This window comes from Fundulus heteroclitus, chromosome 3 (assembly GCF_011125445.2).
Source record: "Fundulus heteroclitus isolate FHET01 chromosome 3, MU-UCD_Fhet_4.1, whole genome shotgun sequence".
NCBI lineage: Eukaryota > Metazoa > Chordata > Actinopteri > Cyprinodontiformes > Fundulidae > Fundulus > Fundulus heteroclitus.
Window position 1 is genome coordinate 40,679,751 of NC_046363.1, and position 19,044 is coordinate 40,698,794.

General features: G+C 38.3%; 1 protein-coding gene across 1 annotated transcript; it reads left to right on the forward strand.

The window, feature by feature from the left end:
• The first annotated feature begins 675 nt into the window (after nucleotides 1–675).
• tlr18 (toll-like receptor 18) lies at nucleotides 676–18,759 on the forward strand. The gene is given in 16 exon segments (XM_012877545.3): nucleotides 676–912; nucleotides 13,411–13,525; nucleotides 13,528–13,689; nucleotides 13,691–13,792; nucleotides 13,794–14,129; nucleotides 14,131–14,405; nucleotides 15,572–15,969; nucleotides 15,972–16,132; nucleotides 16,134–16,344; nucleotides 16,347–16,447; nucleotides 16,449–16,491; nucleotides 16,494–16,514; nucleotides 16,517–16,554; nucleotides 16,556–16,625; nucleotides 16,628–16,752; nucleotides 18,152–18,759. Coding segments are annotated over 15 exon segments (2,607 nt in total). The 5' UTR covers nucleotides 676–912; nucleotides 13,411–13,420; the 3' UTR covers nucleotides 18,611–18,759.
• The last annotated feature ends 285 nt before the right edge of the window (nucleotides 18,760–19,044 follow it).

Consider the following 19,044-nt stretch of genomic DNA (forward strand, 5'->3'; position numbering starts at 1 on the left):
TTGTGTCAACACAACAGTAATCTCTCCCCCCCACCCCACCCCCTGCTCTCACTCTCTGATTTTCTCTAGTTTGAGAACATCCCAAAGTTTCAAGCTTTCCAGTATGTCCTGGAGGTAAGAGCACAGTCTGAATTATTATGATACTGGCATACTGATATAAGTCGTTAGGTCCATTTTATGTTTTTGGGACTTCTCTGTTTAGTAGCACTATAATTGTCATAGTATTTATTTTATTTTATTTATTTAACCATTTATATCCAATCGAGTTGCTGTTCAGAAGGAAGACCTGGCCAAGATTACAGTTACATGGTACAAAAATACAAAAATTACTAAAATATTCCATAAAAACATAACCAGAAACATTTGCACACGGTTAGGCTAGAGTCTAAAGATTTCAACATGACTTTAAATTCATTTAGGCTTGCAAAGTTTTGCACATTCACTTCTCAATAAGCTTCAATAAGTTAATTAAGTAATACTTCAACTCCAAATTCTTTCACGTGTCCTGTCCTGACAGCTTTGGCAAACAGCACGGCGTGTCTGGTTGCCAAAGAGTCAAAGCTCAACAAAAAGAGTTAAAACGAGACAATTCATTCCGGTCAACATTGACTTTAAAAAGGCTTGCCACAGCTCCCTTTTGTTTTTGCCAAATTAAAACTCACTGCCAGAAAACTCTGGAGCTCCGGGGAGGAGAGGCTCAGTTCCTCCACTGATACTTCCCACATTCCTGGGCAACTCACACACAAACTGAGGGGAGAGTGAAAGGGAGCAAAAGGCAGGCAGTGGGAGGGGGCGTGAGAGGGAGAAATAAAAACTAGTGAGCTGACAGCGGCTAAAGGCTAACTCCTCCAGAGTTGAGTCACTAACCCAGAGATTTACCACAGCACAGGTTCAAATCTGTCAGACTACCTGGTGAGTAGTATCTCCTTGTGTGTTTCAGCCTTCTCCCTGATGTTACAAATGTAGTTATTATATTATTTTTTTGCCCTCTTTAGGAAACTTTTCTAGCAAAAGCTGTTGAAGGTTTCCCACAGCTGTGACACCATTGGCTTTGATTTATTTTAAGTTTAGTGTACTTTGCTTGTTATCTTTGCTAGAAGACCTTCGTCAGACACTTTGTCGATGGGCGTTTCCCACATGCTGGTTTTGTTATGTTTTGTCGCAGCAGCTCATCGTTGCTTTAAAAAGAAGCTTTTGAAAGTGTGCAGCTCAAATTAAATTCATGGTAAAATGTAAATAATATTTGGTGTCTAACCCATGTGTGCTGGCTGAAGAGAATTCAACAACCCATATGCTGAGGTGATCTCTGTTCTAATTTATATTGTTTTGACACGCTGTTCTTCAATTTGAAAGTGCCTATAAGAGTTAATTTTTTTGTTATTCGAACATGGTTTTTGTCCCTGAAAACTGTCATCTATAGAACACATTGGCATTAAAGTTTTATTCACATTATCCTTGCATTTTTGATGAAAAAAAAATGATGTGATGATGAGCAGGATTTTAAATTGATAGTAAACAGCATTAGATTATTGGGTAATGGATGAAGCCTAAGATCGGCTGAAGAATCTTGCAAGTCTGACAGCAATCAAGCACGCATTCAATAAAATATAACTTCAATAGCTCCAGATTCAAGTCGTATATGCACAAATTTAACAAAATAATACCTTAATGCAAAATTAATTTGGTAATAGAAGCTTACATGATGCACTTTTACTGGTTTCTTTAAGCAGCCAAAAGTCTGGCTAATTTCAAGAAACCAGCTGGAAGTGGGGAAAATGACAATTATCAGAGTAGAACAGCAGATGGTGGTTAATTTATTGACTAAATATTTGACTTCTGTTCTGTTGGAATACAATGTTACTTAGCATTGACCCACTTCCGAGCAATATGTTGATTAACAAAGTGCCCACAGCAAACACTCCCTTTCTCTTCACTGGACATGCCATCTTGAGCAACTTCAGATTAAAAGGCTGTTGCCCAAGGTTTCCTCAATCTTGGTAAATGGAAAGGTTTGCCATTTTCACTTCTCCTATCCAACCGTGCAGTTAAAAAAGGGTTACCATTGGCAATAATATCCAGGCTTTCAAAAGAACAAAACAGCAGGGGGGGGGAGGGGGGGGGGGTCTCGGTTGATTGTTGCCAAACTCAAAACAAGGCTTTTACTAAAGTTGTTAGACAGATACTGAAAAGTTTTGTTTGAATTTAGCAAATTCATAATCTCGATCACCATGGCAGAAATGCAGCTTCATTAACTTTGTGCTTCCTGTACAATGAAGTGCTGTGTAAAAAATAAATAAATAAGATAAACCAGATTTTTTTAAAATTTAATGCTGCAGCTTATTTCTGAGGAGGTGGGTTCTTTATTAGCAGACTAACAGCACGCTTTGAGCAATACACATTAAGCTTACTGAAAGGCCTTTCATTTCAAATTAGGACCTTCAGGTAGCTCCACTGACACTACATTGTTTTTATTTATTTTTATTTTATTTTTTTGTTGCTTCCCTTCCAACAATAACTTTAAATCATAAAATGGCACATAAAGTCAAGGAGAAGTAGACATGGGTTTGGCCATTTACCCCCTTACTGTCAAATTATAATTATGTAAAATTATGGTTTTGCACCAATCAGGAAATTCTGAAAAAAGGTGCCATCCTAAAAAAAACTAGTCATAACTTAGAATAGCATCTTCAGTATCCGTCAAAGGTTGGAGTGAAAAAACAAACCAAAAAATTAAAATAAAACAAAACAAAACTGGCAGATAAAGACAAACTCAAACAAACTATCAAGCATGTGAGGATAAATTTAAAGTAATGGGCCTGATCTTTTGGAAAATCCAGCGAGGACCTTAAGCAAGACGTGATTTATTCTTGGTTGGTTGGTTTATTTATGGCATGTCTCACTTTCAGCATGTAGCTCCAAACTTTTCATCTTGAGAAAACGCAAAATGATAGTGGAAGAGACAGTGGCGCAGGAGATTGGGAGTTGATCCCGCAATTGGCGGGTTGTTGGTTTCACTCCCCCCTCTCTCCGACCATTTCATGTTGTCATGTCCTTGGGCAAAACACTTCACCTAAGATTACCTGCTGGCACTGATGTATGGCTCGCCTCGGTCACTGAACGAGGACTAGTTGAAGCGTTGTACAAGTACAAGTCATTTACCTTAAACAGAAAATGCAACAATTAATATTTTAAAAGCACTGCTGTGACCAGCTTTTGGCCATTTTACCATGTATTGCATTGTATCCCCAGTTTGTGTCAAGTTTTCACCGTGACCAAACCAAAAAAAAAAAAAAAAATGTGAGCAAATGATATCTGATCAATATTACCTTCCAGTGGACCAACAATAGATTGTAGAAAAGGTATCAAAATTGTCGGTAGTCAAATGTCCTCAAGGCTAATAGATACATGACTGGTACAAACATGGCTTGGTTTTATACCCAAAAGATTTAGAGAATAAAAAAACAGAACTAGGAAAGTCACAATGTGGAGAGGGAGTGAAAAGTCCTTCATCTGCTTGGATTACAGTTTTAGCTTCTGTTGCATTATGAGCCTCCTTTCCAAATGCTATTTCAGAAATCAGAAAAAAATAAATAAATTAGTGATAAATTTGCTAAATGTGTCACGGTAATCAGACTTTTGAGTTTTTGGGTTTAATTATGTCTCTTGCTCTTCCCTGTTATTCATGTTCAGTAGTTGCTATCATTTCCATGTATGGTAATTGTGGATGACCGAGCACCTCATCCACAATTCATTTATTCTACGTACATTTTGTATTGTTTCTGTTAAATTTGTTCCTGTGTTTTCCACTGCTCAGTTCATTACACCACTCCTCTCTGCTTCCTTAGCCTTCATTGGTCTCAGCTGCTCCTCACTTCTACCGAGTTACTCTCACCTGTTTTTGCCATACTTTTCTCCACACTTCACTCTGGATTTAAGCTCCCTGGTTTTCACTGCTCCTCGCTGCCTTCTTTCTTGATCTGACTGATGTTGTTCTTTCCCCTACCCCGGTTTCCATTTGTGCTTCTTGTGCCTGTTGTATGTTTCTTTTGATTGTATTGCAAAAGTCTTGCTTTTTCCATTCTGTCTGCACTCTAGTCCTCCATAAACCTACACATCATGACAAAATGTTTCCTGTCACAACACTTTCAATCCTTATCAGGAAGCAGATATTCTGCAAAAGTTAGTATCTATAATGTTTTATAAAGATGATAGACACAGACATAAATAAAAATATATATATATAATTTAAGTGTTGCTTTTCTTGAAAACACAGGATGCTATTACATGTAGTAAACAGGGTTGATTTCATAGCACCACTCAGCAGTTTACAAGAAATTAATCTCAAACATCCATGTTTAGTTTAGACCATAAAATATTTTCCAGGATCTTTCCAGTTTAAAAACAGTAGCTTTAGTGGGATAACAGATTAATCCGAAGAGGGCTATTTAGCCCTTTGCTGAATAAATCAAAATTACTCAGTGACCAGTTGTTCGTCGTTTAACAATTTGAAATTTACACACCAGGACACAAAGGCAACGGCCTATTAGGAGCTGCATCACATGGCAAATCTTTGTTCCTTTTTAAGGCTGTGAACCTGTTTTTTTATTGTTGTTAATTAGCTACTTTTTTTTTTTTAAACTTGCTGGGAAAATTGTAAATGTCAAAAAAAAAAAACAGCATATTCAGTACTGGGGATTTCTTAAGAGGAACTTTCCTTGTCACTGCAGAACAAGCTCAGGTGTTACAAATAACAGTCGGAGAGGCAGTTTTCATTAAAGCGCTGCTATCAGTCACAACAATGAGCCAGACTGTGCAGCTGCAAATCTCTGGCAGTTAAAGACAGAAGTAGTATTATATCAATAGTATTATATCGTGCGTTACCCCCATTATAGGTTCCAGATGATGTCATGAAAAAATGGCAGAGTGTAACCTGAGAAGGATTGTTATTTTGTCATGGCAATGAGGCAGCGAGGCATAAGATTCAGGAACAAAACTGTCTCGGTTCATCGCTCACGGTGCAACTGACTCTTTTCCGTAAGAGGCTATGAAACTTTTAATTATTTACCAGTACACCAGACTCTAGGTGTGCAGTGATTGCAATACTAGAGACTTGCACAGTTTGTTGCAAAAGTAACCACATCCCTTGAAAATTTTTTTTCACACTTTCACGTTTACGAATTTCAGTTAACTAGTGGGTATTACATGTAGCAAATTTTACATGATACGCCCCTGCAAAGTACCGCAACTTTGAAACAGAAGGAAAAGGAAAAATGGGTTTTGAGTTTTTATTACACACAAACATATGAATAGTGTGATGTAGAAGTAAATTTACGCCTCCTTAATCTGATACCCCTTAAATAATCATCTATGTTACCGCCTGGCGTAGGAGGTCACTCATTCAGTAGCAATGTCACAAATCCAAACATCTCACATGGGGTTCGAACCATTTTAACACAGCTGCAAATCCACAGAGATAAAGCTGTCCGCCTACATTTACAGGTTGGGCAAGGAGAGCTTTAATAAGAAACTGGCCCAGGATAACTGTGAAGGAGCTGCAGAGATCCACGGCTTAGAAGAGAGAACCTGTTGACAGGGAAATTATTAACCGTACACACAACAACTTTGGCCTTTTGTGCAAGAGTGGCAGGAAGGAAGCTGTTGTTGAAGGAAAGCCAAAAGAGATCCTGTCAAAAGTTTGGCACAAATCATACTGGGAACAAGACAGACATGTGGAAGAAGGATGCAACCAAAATTTAATTTGCTGATCTTAAATGAAAAATGTTCCCTGCTGGAAAACTAATGCTGCGGGTCTCCCTGAACCTACCACACCCTTGTATCCTTGCTGTGGTGGTGGCAGTATTATAATGCAGGGATACTTTTCTGCAGCAAGCAGGCAGACGTTGGTCAGAGTTGATTGGAAAATAGTTAAGCTAGCTAAATGCATAGTGATTGAAAAATAAAACTTGTTTCGAGACGGGAGAAAGGGTCAGAGATTTAACATCCAGCCAGACATCAACACCAGAATGAAAACTAGAGCTGTAATGTAATGGTTTCAATAAAATCTTACACGGTTGTTCAAATGACCACGAGGTCCAGAACTAAATCCAGTCTGTGGAAAGATCAGAGTTGGCAGAGATGCATCAAAACACATGTAATTGTAATTACATAAAAAAAAATGTTTGTGCCTAAGGGACTCCATATACTGCATGGCGCGCTTCTCTGTCATTCTTTGTCCCTTTTATTTCACTCAATATTGCAAGCAGGCCATTAAGTTAAAAAAACAACTTGATATACGACAGGAAGAAGCTCGGCACATAAACATATTGAGCCTCTGTTGCTGTACAGGATGAACATCATGACCTAAAAGCTCCGCGCTCCGGTGTCCACCGGTCCCACGTAAGCCCAGCTGTGTTTGTGGATCGCATGTAAACACTGAGTCTCATTAAACTAGGAAACAACAGCAGTGGCACAAGTCTGTAGCCTTATTAAATCTTTATTTTGTAAAAGAGGAAGTCGGCCTGATGACATAACGCTCTTAACACATGTCAGCAACAGAACTGTTTGCCACTGCCTATTGACAACTAGATAGCAGATGCACTAATAGAGATCTGGGCTCTCAGGAATGACGCATTTCATCGCATATCAGATGCAACAGTTTAATCATTTATCAACCATTTGTTTATTATTCCTTCCATAGCATGGTAGCCGATTTTATTCTTGAACGCCTTCATTAAGAAAGTGTTGAGAGCAGCAATAGGTGAAACTGGACTCGGTGATAAACCTGTCAATCATTACTATGTCTGGTTTGGCAGAAATTATTTCAATAGTTAACATTTAAATCAACTATATAATGTAAATAGAATCTAACCTTGTTCGTGAGGTAGTCTGTGAGCAAAGCGACGGTTAAATGTAGAGATGCTTCACTTATATGCCCTATTTAAGGCAATATACAAAGTTTTTGAATTTGTAGTTTATTTTCAAGAAAACTTTTTATGATCAATTGTAACCAATCACAACTTGGGATTCAATAAGTTTTACTTCTTCCCACTTCTTTTGTATTGTTGAATTTGAGTTTATCTTTCAGTCACAAAATACATATTTCCATAAGAAATACACAAAAGCAATCAAAAAAGTTAACTAAAAAAAGTGGGTAGAAGCAAAAAGCTTATATATCCAACTCCAAAAATTGCAGTACTTCGTAAGATGCCTTTATTATTAAAGAAAAGATAATACTAAGAGGAAAAGAAAGCAAAAAAATCTTTGACCTTCATCCAAAATAAATATTAATTCAGTCTTATAACTGGCTAAGATATATTCTAACATTTTGTTTTCAAATTGAAATAATGAATTACACATTTTTATATCTATGCTACAGTTACATCCTCTATGATTAAAATATCAATAGCTTCACAAGTAAGGCATTTCTTTTTACATATAATGCCACACCGCCACCTTTTTTACTTTTTCTATTCACATTAAAGAAATTATTTCCTTCTAACATAAATTGATCACTGATTTCCTCTGTTTGCCATGTTACTCTTACTGGAATGGCTTGAAAAGTAAATGTTAAAGATTGCAAACATTCCTTCAATTCATCAAAGTTGATTCTCAGATTTATGGTAATTATTTATTCTTCATTTTCTTCGACTTAGTTCTGCAGCAATATTTTACTGTATTAACTTTTGTTGTTTTGTTCTTGGTGAATGACATGATTGAAATAAACTAAACTAAAAACTTAAACTCTAAAAAGAGAATGTTGAAGCAACTTAAATTAATTACTTCAACTGGTAACAAGTGATTGAATTAAGTTTACCACAATTTATTTAAAATGGTGTAACTTGACATCTTATAAAATAAATTAAATAAGTTAGATAAACATGATATAATTATTTGTTACCAATTGAAGCAATTTGTTTAAATTTTTTTTAGAGTGAAATCTTATACTTTACCTTCAGATATTGTTTCTATTGTGTTGACAAGTATTGTGTGTATGTTGTTTTAAGCTTTGCTTCTTGTAGCTGTAGGATATTCCCCTTGCCAGGTTGGACCGCCATTTGAGTGCCTTAATTCTTGGTCGCATAAAATCAACAATGTATCTGAAGCATTCCTGAGAGAAATTGGTCCTTATTGACACGATAGCGTCACGTATTTTCAGCATTTTTGTGGGCTGAAAATCCATGATGAAATTTAGTAATAGACTGAAATTATTAGAAAGGTATACCAAAAAGAGTGGCCGGTGAGTGTGTCTCTATATTCATTCGTTGATTAAGAAGAAAACCCACTTGTATCAGCGACCTCCCTGAGCTACTGGTTGATTACGTTTGCTCCCACCATTTCCCCAAACTGTTTGCACAGAGACCAAACACTCTTTTCTGTTTGTCTCAAGCGAATGCATTCCAATGGCTTTGGTTTGAGGATGTATCAAATGTTTGTAACAACATTGTAAGTTCATTATTCCATACAGGACAGAGAACAAATTTCCAGAGTACGGTTATAATTTTCTTTAAGCTGTTGCCATTTTGCCGCCATGCATGGTGTTGCGTGCCACAGGTCCATCAGGATATACTCTGTTTTCTTTCTATGAAGTCTTCTTGTTATCTCGCTGTGGTTCTGGCTACTCTCTCCAGTATTCCAGCTTCATCCCAAAGTCCAAAACAATGCATGTCAGGGTCTACATTCTCCTTGGGGCGTGTCTGTGCGTGTGAGGCTGTTATTGTGATGGACTGGTAACCTGTCCAGGGTGTAGCTCACCTCTCGCCCACTGACCCCTGGATATATGAACCAGTCCCCCTTTGACCCTGCGAGGATTATATGGGCATAGAAAATGGCTTGATGGATGTTTCCGTTTTCATCAGCGAGTCAGACTACAGTGTTATCTTCCTTTATCAGTGTTTAAGATGGACAAGGTTGTTCTGGGTCACCGGCAGAATCAATCAAACAACTTAGAAACATGACATGAAATGTCATCGCCATTTTTCAGACACAGAGAAAGCAAATATATTTTCTGGTCTCAGGTAGTTTCCTTGTTGGCTTTATAAACCTGACGGGGAACCGAACGTGAAAAGTTTGGTCTAGATAACATCCCACGTGTTTTGTTTGTACGGTCAACATAATAGCTGTGACGGCAGCGCCTCATTTCAGTAGCAAAGGCCCGTTTAAACCTGGGACAGCGGGAGGTCTGCTGCAGCAAGCCTTTGCACATTCCTTTCACAGATAAGCTTGCATGCCAAAGAACAGGAGCTTTTCTTCATTTGTGAACAAGTCAGGCACAAAAACCAATATGACTGATGCCGAAAAACAAACGTCCCTTCAGGTTAATGTCAAACCAGTTTAAGCGAATGATATATCTTCCAGGAATCTTTGTTAATACCCGGAACTAAAATCATTGAGTAAGAAAATGATTAAGACATATTTGCTTTGAAACTTTTTTGTTTTATTCAGTGCAAAAAGCTGAAGCTTTGTTTCAGAAAAAACAAACAATAATAATAATAATAATAATAATAATAATAATAATAATAATAATAATAATAATAATAATAATAATAATAATAAAAGACAGGCTGCACAGTGGAGCAGTGGGTAGCGCTGTTGGCCTCTCTAAATTGTCCTTAGGTGTGAGTGTGTGCGTGAATGGTTGTTTGTCCTGTCTGTGTCTGTCCAGTGTGAACCCCGCCTCTCGCCCATTGAATCCTGGAGATTCAATGGGCGAGAGCCCAGCACCCCTCGTGACCCCATGAGGGATAAGCGAGTCAGAAACTAGATGGATAATAAAAGACAAAGTGGATTTTCTGTTAAAGTGCAAACTAATGCTAGATTATGTCAAGGTTCACTTTTGAAGTCAGTTTCGAAGGTTTTTGGAAAAACACCACCAGAGTGAAAATATTTTGATTTGCAAAAAAGAGGCCCAGTTGTGAAACACTTCAATAACACTATTTACATGAATAAGTCTTTTTTACATATACATACAGAACCCCATCTCTGTGTGGTTAAAAAGAATACTTAAATAACAAAACTGCAGATTGGCTTTAATAAATCTACAAGTATAAAACTGGGTTTAGAGAATCTGAAATTAAATAATGATAAAAGAAATGATTCTTCTGCATAAGAAAATTATCCTGTGGCAATAATTGCTAATTTTCTGAGTCATACTGGACAAATAAAAACAAATCTGAAATAATGATCCGAGAAAATAAGTATTCTTTTCTTTTCCATGAAATAATAAAAAAGCAGCAATCTCACAAAGACCCATATATAACAAATGTTTATACTCCAGTCTGTAGTCATCTTCATTCTAATTGCTTGTCTCCCCGCGCATGTTTTGCTGTAGATCTGCTCTCAGTGATCAGTTTTTGGCTGCTCCAGACCCAACCCCCATCCCCACTCCTCACCTTGAATACCCCTGAATGTGAAAAGTGGACCTGTCCAGCCAACAGACATTTGCTCACCCGAAACCTTCAGACTCCCAACGTGCATGAAATGAAACAAATGACCGGTTAAGCAACACTTGAACTAGGAAACAACTTTTTTTAACAGACCAGTGTGTCTTGGCTTGTGATCCTCATCAGGGTGGGCAGTGATGGGCATTAGACAAACAAGCATGTTTTTGTGACAGTGGAAGAACTCACTCCTGCAGGTGGTACTGTTGCCTATCTCCTTTTATCACTGAAATCACTGAATGGCTTAGCAACAAAATACATTAAAGTCCTGTTGTTGCTGTATCAACCTTCCAGACCACCAGGTCTTCTGGTTCTGGTCTACTCTGCATTTCCAGAACCAAACATGGAGAAGCAGCATTCAGCTTCTTTGCTCCAGAAATGTAGGTCAAAATTCCAGAAAAACTATAAAACAGCAGAAACACTGAGTTCCTTCAAACCAAAACTGAAAACTCTCCTGTTCAGAGCTGGTTTCAGCCATAATAACAGGAACACTGACCAACATATTTGCTGTTTGATGTTTTCTACTTCATAAAATGTTATGTTTGTTACGGGTCTCACAACCCGTGACTGTTTCGGTGTGTTTATGATGTTTTTATGTTTTCATGAAGTAAAGCACTTTGAACCACCTTGTTGTTGAAATGTGCAATACCAATAAACTTGACTTATGCTGGTGAAGATTTCCAGTCATCCAGGTCATGGTCATTCCAAAAAAAAAGTAAAAAACAAAGCAACTGGACTTGTTTTCCGTAGTTGAAGATGTTTCGCTTCCTCTTCCGGAAGCTTTCTCAATTCAATTGAGAAAGCTTCCAGAAGAAGCTTTTTTTGGAAAAACCTGACTTAGCTTTTACGTCCCACGTCAATAAAACTGGAGGGACTTCAGAAAACCAAATATGTTGAATTGATTTTTCTCGGTCAGAATAAATAGTAATGCCCACATCACAATGTGGTGTATTTGCCTTTAAATTGTACATAAAGAAAAGTATATCATGATCCAGCATCGTCTTTTCATGAATCTGTTACTGGAGCACATGCGATCTGATCTCCATCTACAGTTGCTAGTCTCACAGATTATTTTCATTGACCAACATATTTAATGCATATTGATGTTTTCACTCAATAAAAGTTCATATTTGTTACTGGTCTCATAACCAGTGGCCATTTCGATGTGTTGTAATGTTTTTATGTTTTCATGAAGTAAAGCACTTTGAACCGCCTTGCAGCTGAAATGTCAAATAATACTTGACTTGACTTTTTCAGCCCTCCTCATTAGACTTAAAGTACAAGGTTCCCTTAAAACATTTGAAACTAGACCTGAAGTTAATTATGTCAACCATGTTTCCATACAAAACATGGCTTTTTCTAGAGACGGACTGGTCTTGGATGCTGGCTAAAAATAATTCTTCAAACTATGTCTTGAAATATACAACATATCCAATAAAAGATGCATGGGCACTTTTACTTTTAGCTAAATGTTTGAATGAAGTCAGTGTTTCATATTGTGTTTGTGCATGCTCCAGATGGTTGTGCTTTATTCCAAAAAGACCCCACTAACCTAGTTGTTTCTTATACACTTTTAAATATCCTCTTCTTTTCTGCAACAACCCTTTCCAGACAGAAATGTTTGGCCACGTCACTCCTGGACCTGATAAAATGAACACTGGTTGTTCAGGAAGTAATCACAGAGTTTTATTGTTACTTCACGTGAGGATACAAATAAATGCCTAGTGTCTCAATATAAATACAGGCTGAACACAGGATCATTTAAATTAGACCGTCTTCAGTGGTCTAAAACAGAGTATGTTACTGGAGCACATCCAATCTGATCTCCGTCTACAGTAGCTAGTCACAGCTTTTTTTCAAAATGTCAAAGAATGTTCTTGCATGATTGTTGCAACAGAGAGAAGGGGTTTATACCATACATGATTGCCATTGCTATGAATTTTCTGTAAATACTTGCAAAATTTGCAGGATTGATGCCATAATATTACTTTATTACAAGCTTTGCTATGCAGATGCTCTGTCTGTACTGATGAAAATTCACTCACCTCAGGTTGTTGAATGCTTGAAGTGGCTGAAGAGGCAGAACCCTTATTTAATGATTAATATGATATTTAACTATTGTGGCCCTTTAAGTACTGAGTATGGAGCTTTTTACATTTTAGCCTAAGGGGTCAGGAGTTCATTCGTTTTTATCACTAGATGTCAGGGGCTTCTCTGGCGCAGGAGCTGTGGGTGCTTTGCCCTGTAACCGGCAGGTTGCTGGTTCAAACCGCTCTGCCAGCTGTCTCAGTCGTCGTGTCCTTGGGCAAGAGAGTTTGACTGCTTTGCCTGCTGGTGGTGGTCAGAGGGGACAGATTGTCTGGCAGCCTCACTCCTATCAGTCTGCCCCAGGGCAGCTGTATGTAATGTAACGCACTTTGGAGTCCTCTTGACAATACAAGCCATTTACTAAAATAGAAAACACTGAAGGGCTGAAGTAACCATAGTGTAAATATTTACACCTTTCACCTCAATACACACAGTACACAAAACAGAGGGACGGGCCTTTACCACATCTCTTCCCCCTCTCTCAGCCTGCCTTGGAAAAACAATTCACTAGTGCCATGAAAATCCATGTTAAACAAAACAGAGGAACATATTAGCAAAACACTATTTATATTAACATGGCTTGATTTCATCATAAAATGTGTTTCATTTTCTTCATGTTTAGACCAAAGCAAAATGCATTAGTAAACATGTCATCCTGGGATGGCAGGAAAATAAACTTGAATTTGAAGGTTTGAGTGCTGGTAACTTGCTCAGGGTGGAGACTATTTTGACCTCTGACCTCAGTTAAATTCTTACCATTTCTTTTCAGTCCTTAAAAGCAAATTTAAAGACAAAACGACCTATGCTTCAAAAATAAACTTTGTACTTTCTACTTTAAAGCAACAAAGGTTTAAAGTTAATATATCATGCTTTTATTTCTTTTCAGATCTGTAACCATGATTTGGGAACTGCTCAGTTGCAGTGCTCTGTTTCTTGGAGCTGTGTCATCTCCATTTTCCCCTCCCACCATCAGTTCTCATGAAGGACCCTGTCGCATCTTCGAACTTCCGGCCTGTCCGCTGACTGCCGCGGAAAACAGCTGGATTTTGTCCCATGGACCCACTTTCCTAATACGCTGCAAAGCATAGATCTCTCTTATAATGGGCTTCAGTCTATCAGCGCTGCTGACTTCCAGAACCTCCCTCAGCTTCGCATCCTTCTGCTGGCAGTACAACAACATTTCACACATTGACAACGATGCCTTTAAAAATAACCCATTACTGGAGGACCTGAACATTTTTAATAACTCACTGCAGGAAATTCCTGCATCACCCTCTGACATCCCTACTGAATCTGAAGAGACTCTACATGTCAAATAACCTTTATAAACATGCAACTTTAGCTGAGAGCTTCTCGAAATTAGTCAGACTCCAAGTTTTCTCTATGGGGGGCCCTTTAGTGATGGGACTAAAGAAAAATGATTTCCACCCCTTGGGGAACATCAAGTTACAAGCTTTTGCTATCAAGTGCTCATCAAATTTAAGTTACTATGAGCCAGAAAGTCTAAAAGTCATCCAGACAATGAATATGGGCTTTGACATGGCGATAGATCAGCGACCAAATGTTCTACACCATATGCTACAGGATCTCGCCAACAAGACGTTCAAGCGTCATTCAGTTTCGTAACCTCTTTGAATTCACATACTACATGGGTGAGGACGATATTTTCTCACATTTAAAACACATTAGAGCGTCTCAGCTCATCTTTCACAGAGGAAAGTTTAATGAAAATCTCCTGAGGATGGCTTTACTGAACTTGCAAGTAACTCCCATCAAAAAACTTAGACTTCAGTACATCGACTTTGCCCGTTCACCAACATTTGTCGACAATGGAGCAGGTTCCAGCATAACCAACTTGGCACTAGATAACTTGGACATTTGGTGAGTATTTTCAAGCATTAAACATTTATAATATAAAAAGAAACTTAAGCACTATGTTGTTTACATTATGGAGTATTTTATGAATAGGCTGACCAATTAAAAGCTCATGCTGACAAATTAAAAGTCTGACCTTTTGTTATTAATGCACTCTCCAGCTTATTTCTGGTCAAGGAGAAGCAATAGAACAGTGACATTAGAAAAAGTATTAATGACAAAGCTACTCAACAATAGAACAAGAAACTGAATCAAATACATTTGAATAGATGGTGACAATTTTTATTTTACCTTTTTATAAGCCAGTTGTGTAGTGTAAAAACAGTGAAATATAATTATAGAAATTTGATTCAAAACATTTTTTTATAGTTGCGGTGTCCTTTCTATTCAGCCTCTTTCACTCTGTTCCTCCTAAAAACAACCCTGTGCATCCGATTGTCTTAAGAAGTCAGCCAATTGATAAATAAAGGTTACCCTTGTCTGGATACATCTCAGTATAAATACAGCTATCGTTGACGGTATCAGAGATTAGAGAGCATTATTAAGTAAAAAGTATTATAAAGACCAAAGTAAACGGCAGACAGGCGATTGGGAAAGTTGCAGAGATGTTTAAAGCAATGTCTAAAGCTTTGAACCTCTCACAAGGCACTTTTTAATCTATCCAAACCCACTGATGCATGAGTATCAACTTAAACTAACTGGAGGTTAGAGGTTGTTGCTCTTGTTGGGTAAAGTTGTGCACTTTTATTAAAGTTTATTAAAGAGTGGAGATCAAGAAGCCATTGCTGACACCATGAGAGGTCCTGTTAACATCTTTCCTCAAGGCAAGTAGAGGAAACAGCAAACGTGAGCAAGAAGGTGCTTGAGTCAGAAGAGACCAAAATAGATGTTTTAAATCTCCATAAAAAATGCTGAATGACAGAAAACTGACACTGCACATTGTCTTGAACACACCTTGGTGGCAGAATCATGCTGTGGAAATGCATGATACAGGATACAGAGGCACACCACTCAGAATTTAAATGCTTCTTTGAGTTGGTCTTTCCCGTTAAATAGCAATAAAACACACATAAGGTTGTGTTTGTAATGTGGCAAAAACGCAAAAAGTTCATCCAATGATGTCATGACTCTACACAAGGTACTGTGATTTAAAAAATCTAACTTTCTTCCAGGTATATCAGCAATCCTGATGTGCTGCGATTTGACTGGCGCTTCACCTGGTTCAAGAGAATAAAGGAGCTGTCTATTCAGTATGTGTATTTCACCAGCGTGCCTTGTGACTCCTGGACGGAGATGGAAGGTGTGGAGTTACTGGATGTCTCCAACAATCGACTGAATAATGACGTTCTCTACAACAAGCGGTGTAGTTACAGGGACAGCATGCCAAATCTACACACCTTCAACCTGAGCACCAATGAACTGACCAGTTTAACAGACATATCGTCTCTGACAAAGTACTTCAGGAAGCTGCGAGTCCTGGATCTGAGCAACAACAAACTGGGAGCTGCAAATAAAAGCCTAAACTGTGACTGGACACAAAACATAACTCGTCTCATTGCTCACCACAATCAGTTGTTAGCAAAACCTTTAATTGTTTACCTACCACGGTGCATTACTTGGATCTGTCTGAATGCAACCTGGACCAGCTGGACATGACCTACTTTAAGAAAGCCACTAATCTGAAACATCTCTTACTGAGTGGGAATAAAATCAAGTTCAATCCATCTAGGTGGGAGAGGTCCATCTCTTCGATTTTTAGCTATGGATGGAAATTCGTTTGGTTTGATAAGCATTGCGTCCTTCCAGCATATGCCTCAGCTGTCTCAGCTGAGGGCAGGAAACAATCCTTATCATTGCACCTGTGAGCTTCACACATTTATCCAGGACACCATAGCGAAAGCCAAGGTTAATCTTACTGACTGGCCTGAGAACTACCGATGCTATCACCAGAAGCTTTCCTGAAAACCTTGATATCCAAATACTTCCCTGGTCAAGTGGCGTGTGACATCAGACTCGTTATAATCATCTCTGTTGCAACCACTGCCGCCCGTGATCCTGATATGTATTCTAATTTGCTATATTTTTGACCTTCCGTGTATACTAAAGCCACGTATCAGATATACGGGCCAAATACAGAGCTCACAAGGAGAAATCTAGCAGGGGACGTTGGGAACTTCAACTATCATGCCTTCATATCCTACAGCCACTCGGATGCTGACTGGGTTAGGAGCAACTCTTGCCCTGTTTGGAGAACAACAAGAACCCCTATCGTCTGTGTATTCATGAGCGGGACTTTATGCCAGGAAGATGGATCATTGACAACATCATTGAAAACATCGAAAGCAGCCGTAAGGTACGAAAAAGTTCTTTTGATATATTCTTCAACTTAAAACAGTAAGAAGAAAATCCTGACAATTGTGATGGCTTTGCAAGAAAATAAGGAGACTGTGGGGAATTATTTCTACCAAACACTTTTTGTATTAGTGGATGTTGAAGCTTTTTAGCAACTTTGCAAGCAAGACATGTTTATCTACTCTATTTTCATTATTTTGTTCAATAGAATTATAAATTAATTCAGCCCCTTACAGCTTCAGAAGGTATTGCCAGGTAATCAAAATTGCATTTTGTTAACTGGTAATAGTTGGAGTCCAGGGTGCAGCAATCACCAGCTTTTACAGAATTGGGTTTGGCTCTTCCTCTCTGGAAATTCCCTTGACATCTAAGGCACTTAAAGGAAATAGGATGTTAATTTTAACAAGTGTGATGCCTGTAATCCATTTAAGGTCAAACAGTGGTTGGGAGTAGCATTCAGTGTTATTAAAATTGAGTTTATTGCTTTGATGTTTGCACAAACAAATTGCAAAGCCATATCACTCGGTTGGTTACTGCTACAAAACATGCCATGAGGTCCTCCAGAGGTTATAATAGAAAGTACTGCAGTGTCTGCAGTTTTCTGCACCTAGAATGATTAAAAAGTACCGCAGTGCTGTCTCTCCCCAATCTGTTACTGCAATCTGGTCAGTTAGCTGAAAGAAGGATCGTATAATGTCCCATCGCGCAAAAGCAATGCAGATGTAGCTATTTTAATTTTCTTCAGTCAGAAAGAAAAAAACATTGCCAGTCATGATAAAAAAAAACTAAAGGGATGGCAACTATCACCGAGGTGACTGTGTTTTAAAATTACAGCTGGCAAACTATAAACTGTGTGCTTGTTAATCAGCTGACTGCAGGCTAGCTACCCAGATGTTTAGCCTGATGACACATACAAGCTGATATGCAGCATTCTGTTTGTTGTCAGATTTGCCAAGTTTCAAGTCAGGAAAATTAAACATGAAACCTGGACGTTGGAAGACCAACCAAGTCAGAGGTCCTCAGCCAACCCATATTTAGGGACTGTTGCTTATATTAAACAGAATGAAGGGTCCTTTAACTTTTTCTAACGGTGAAATGATAGCACATATACTACAGAACTATAAATATATATTGTGTTGCTTATTGTTTTGTGTAAAAACTTTGATAACATGTAATCATGGGATTTTTACTAGAGGTTATTACACCACATGAATCTCACACTCTAGCCTGCGCCACATTGACGATAACAACAGCACAAATAACAATTGTTGGATTTTAAAGTATGTTCTAAATTTATTTGTGTTCTACCTTAAATTGAATCAAAAAATAGTCATTTTAATAAACCATGCACCTCCTAAGCAAAATGTATATTCATTACCTTTTAATTTCTTCTTTTCTAGGTTATCTTTGTCCTGTCCCGGCACTTTGTGAACAGCGAATGGTGCAACTACGAGCTGTACTTCGCTCAGCAGAGAGCAATGGGAAAGACCTTCAGCGACGTCATCCTGGTGGTGAAGGAGCCCATTGATCCAAGCTCCTTGCCCAGCAAGTACTGCAAGCTGAAAAAGATGCTGAGTACCAAAACATACCTGGAGTGGCCCCAACAGGTCAACCAGCAGCCGTTTTTCTGGGCGCAGCTGAGGAGTGTTCTGGGTAAACCTACCGTGACCCGTGAGGGGACCAACAGTATCAGGAGCAGAAATTCAGCTACAGGAATTTCTGTGATTGGGCCTCTTGTTGAAGAAAGGAGGCCAGAAGTAGGCAAACCTGATAAAGATGCCGCTGAAGAAATAAATAATGAAAACATTCACAGAAATGACATTGAACTAGAAGATCGAATAATTATAGAGGCACGTTGATCAAAACATAAGGCAACTATCCACACTCCCATGGTAGTATATGTTTGGCAAAGCCTTCCCAGTCTTTTTAATTCCAAGTAGCAGGAGCCATTATTGCCTGACTTTTTTTTGATGACTGATTAAAAGAAAAGAAAGCCCTTGAGGGTCAAGGTGGTGTCCCTTTTCTGCTTTACCTTTAATTATCACTGGCTTTGTTCTCTGCTGACAGACCCTCAACGGTCACTTCCAATTAGAGCTTCCATCTTCTTGCTGGATAATGAAGAAGGTCTGTGTAAACTTTACTTCCTTGTTTGACAGAAGTATGAGATCATGATTGTTGTAAACTTTTTCCCCAACATTTCTAGGTTTAAATGTGTGCGCAGTACACCATTAGGAATAATGATTTGATTGAACTAATGGGATGTTGCACTGATCAAGCCTGATATTATGACCAC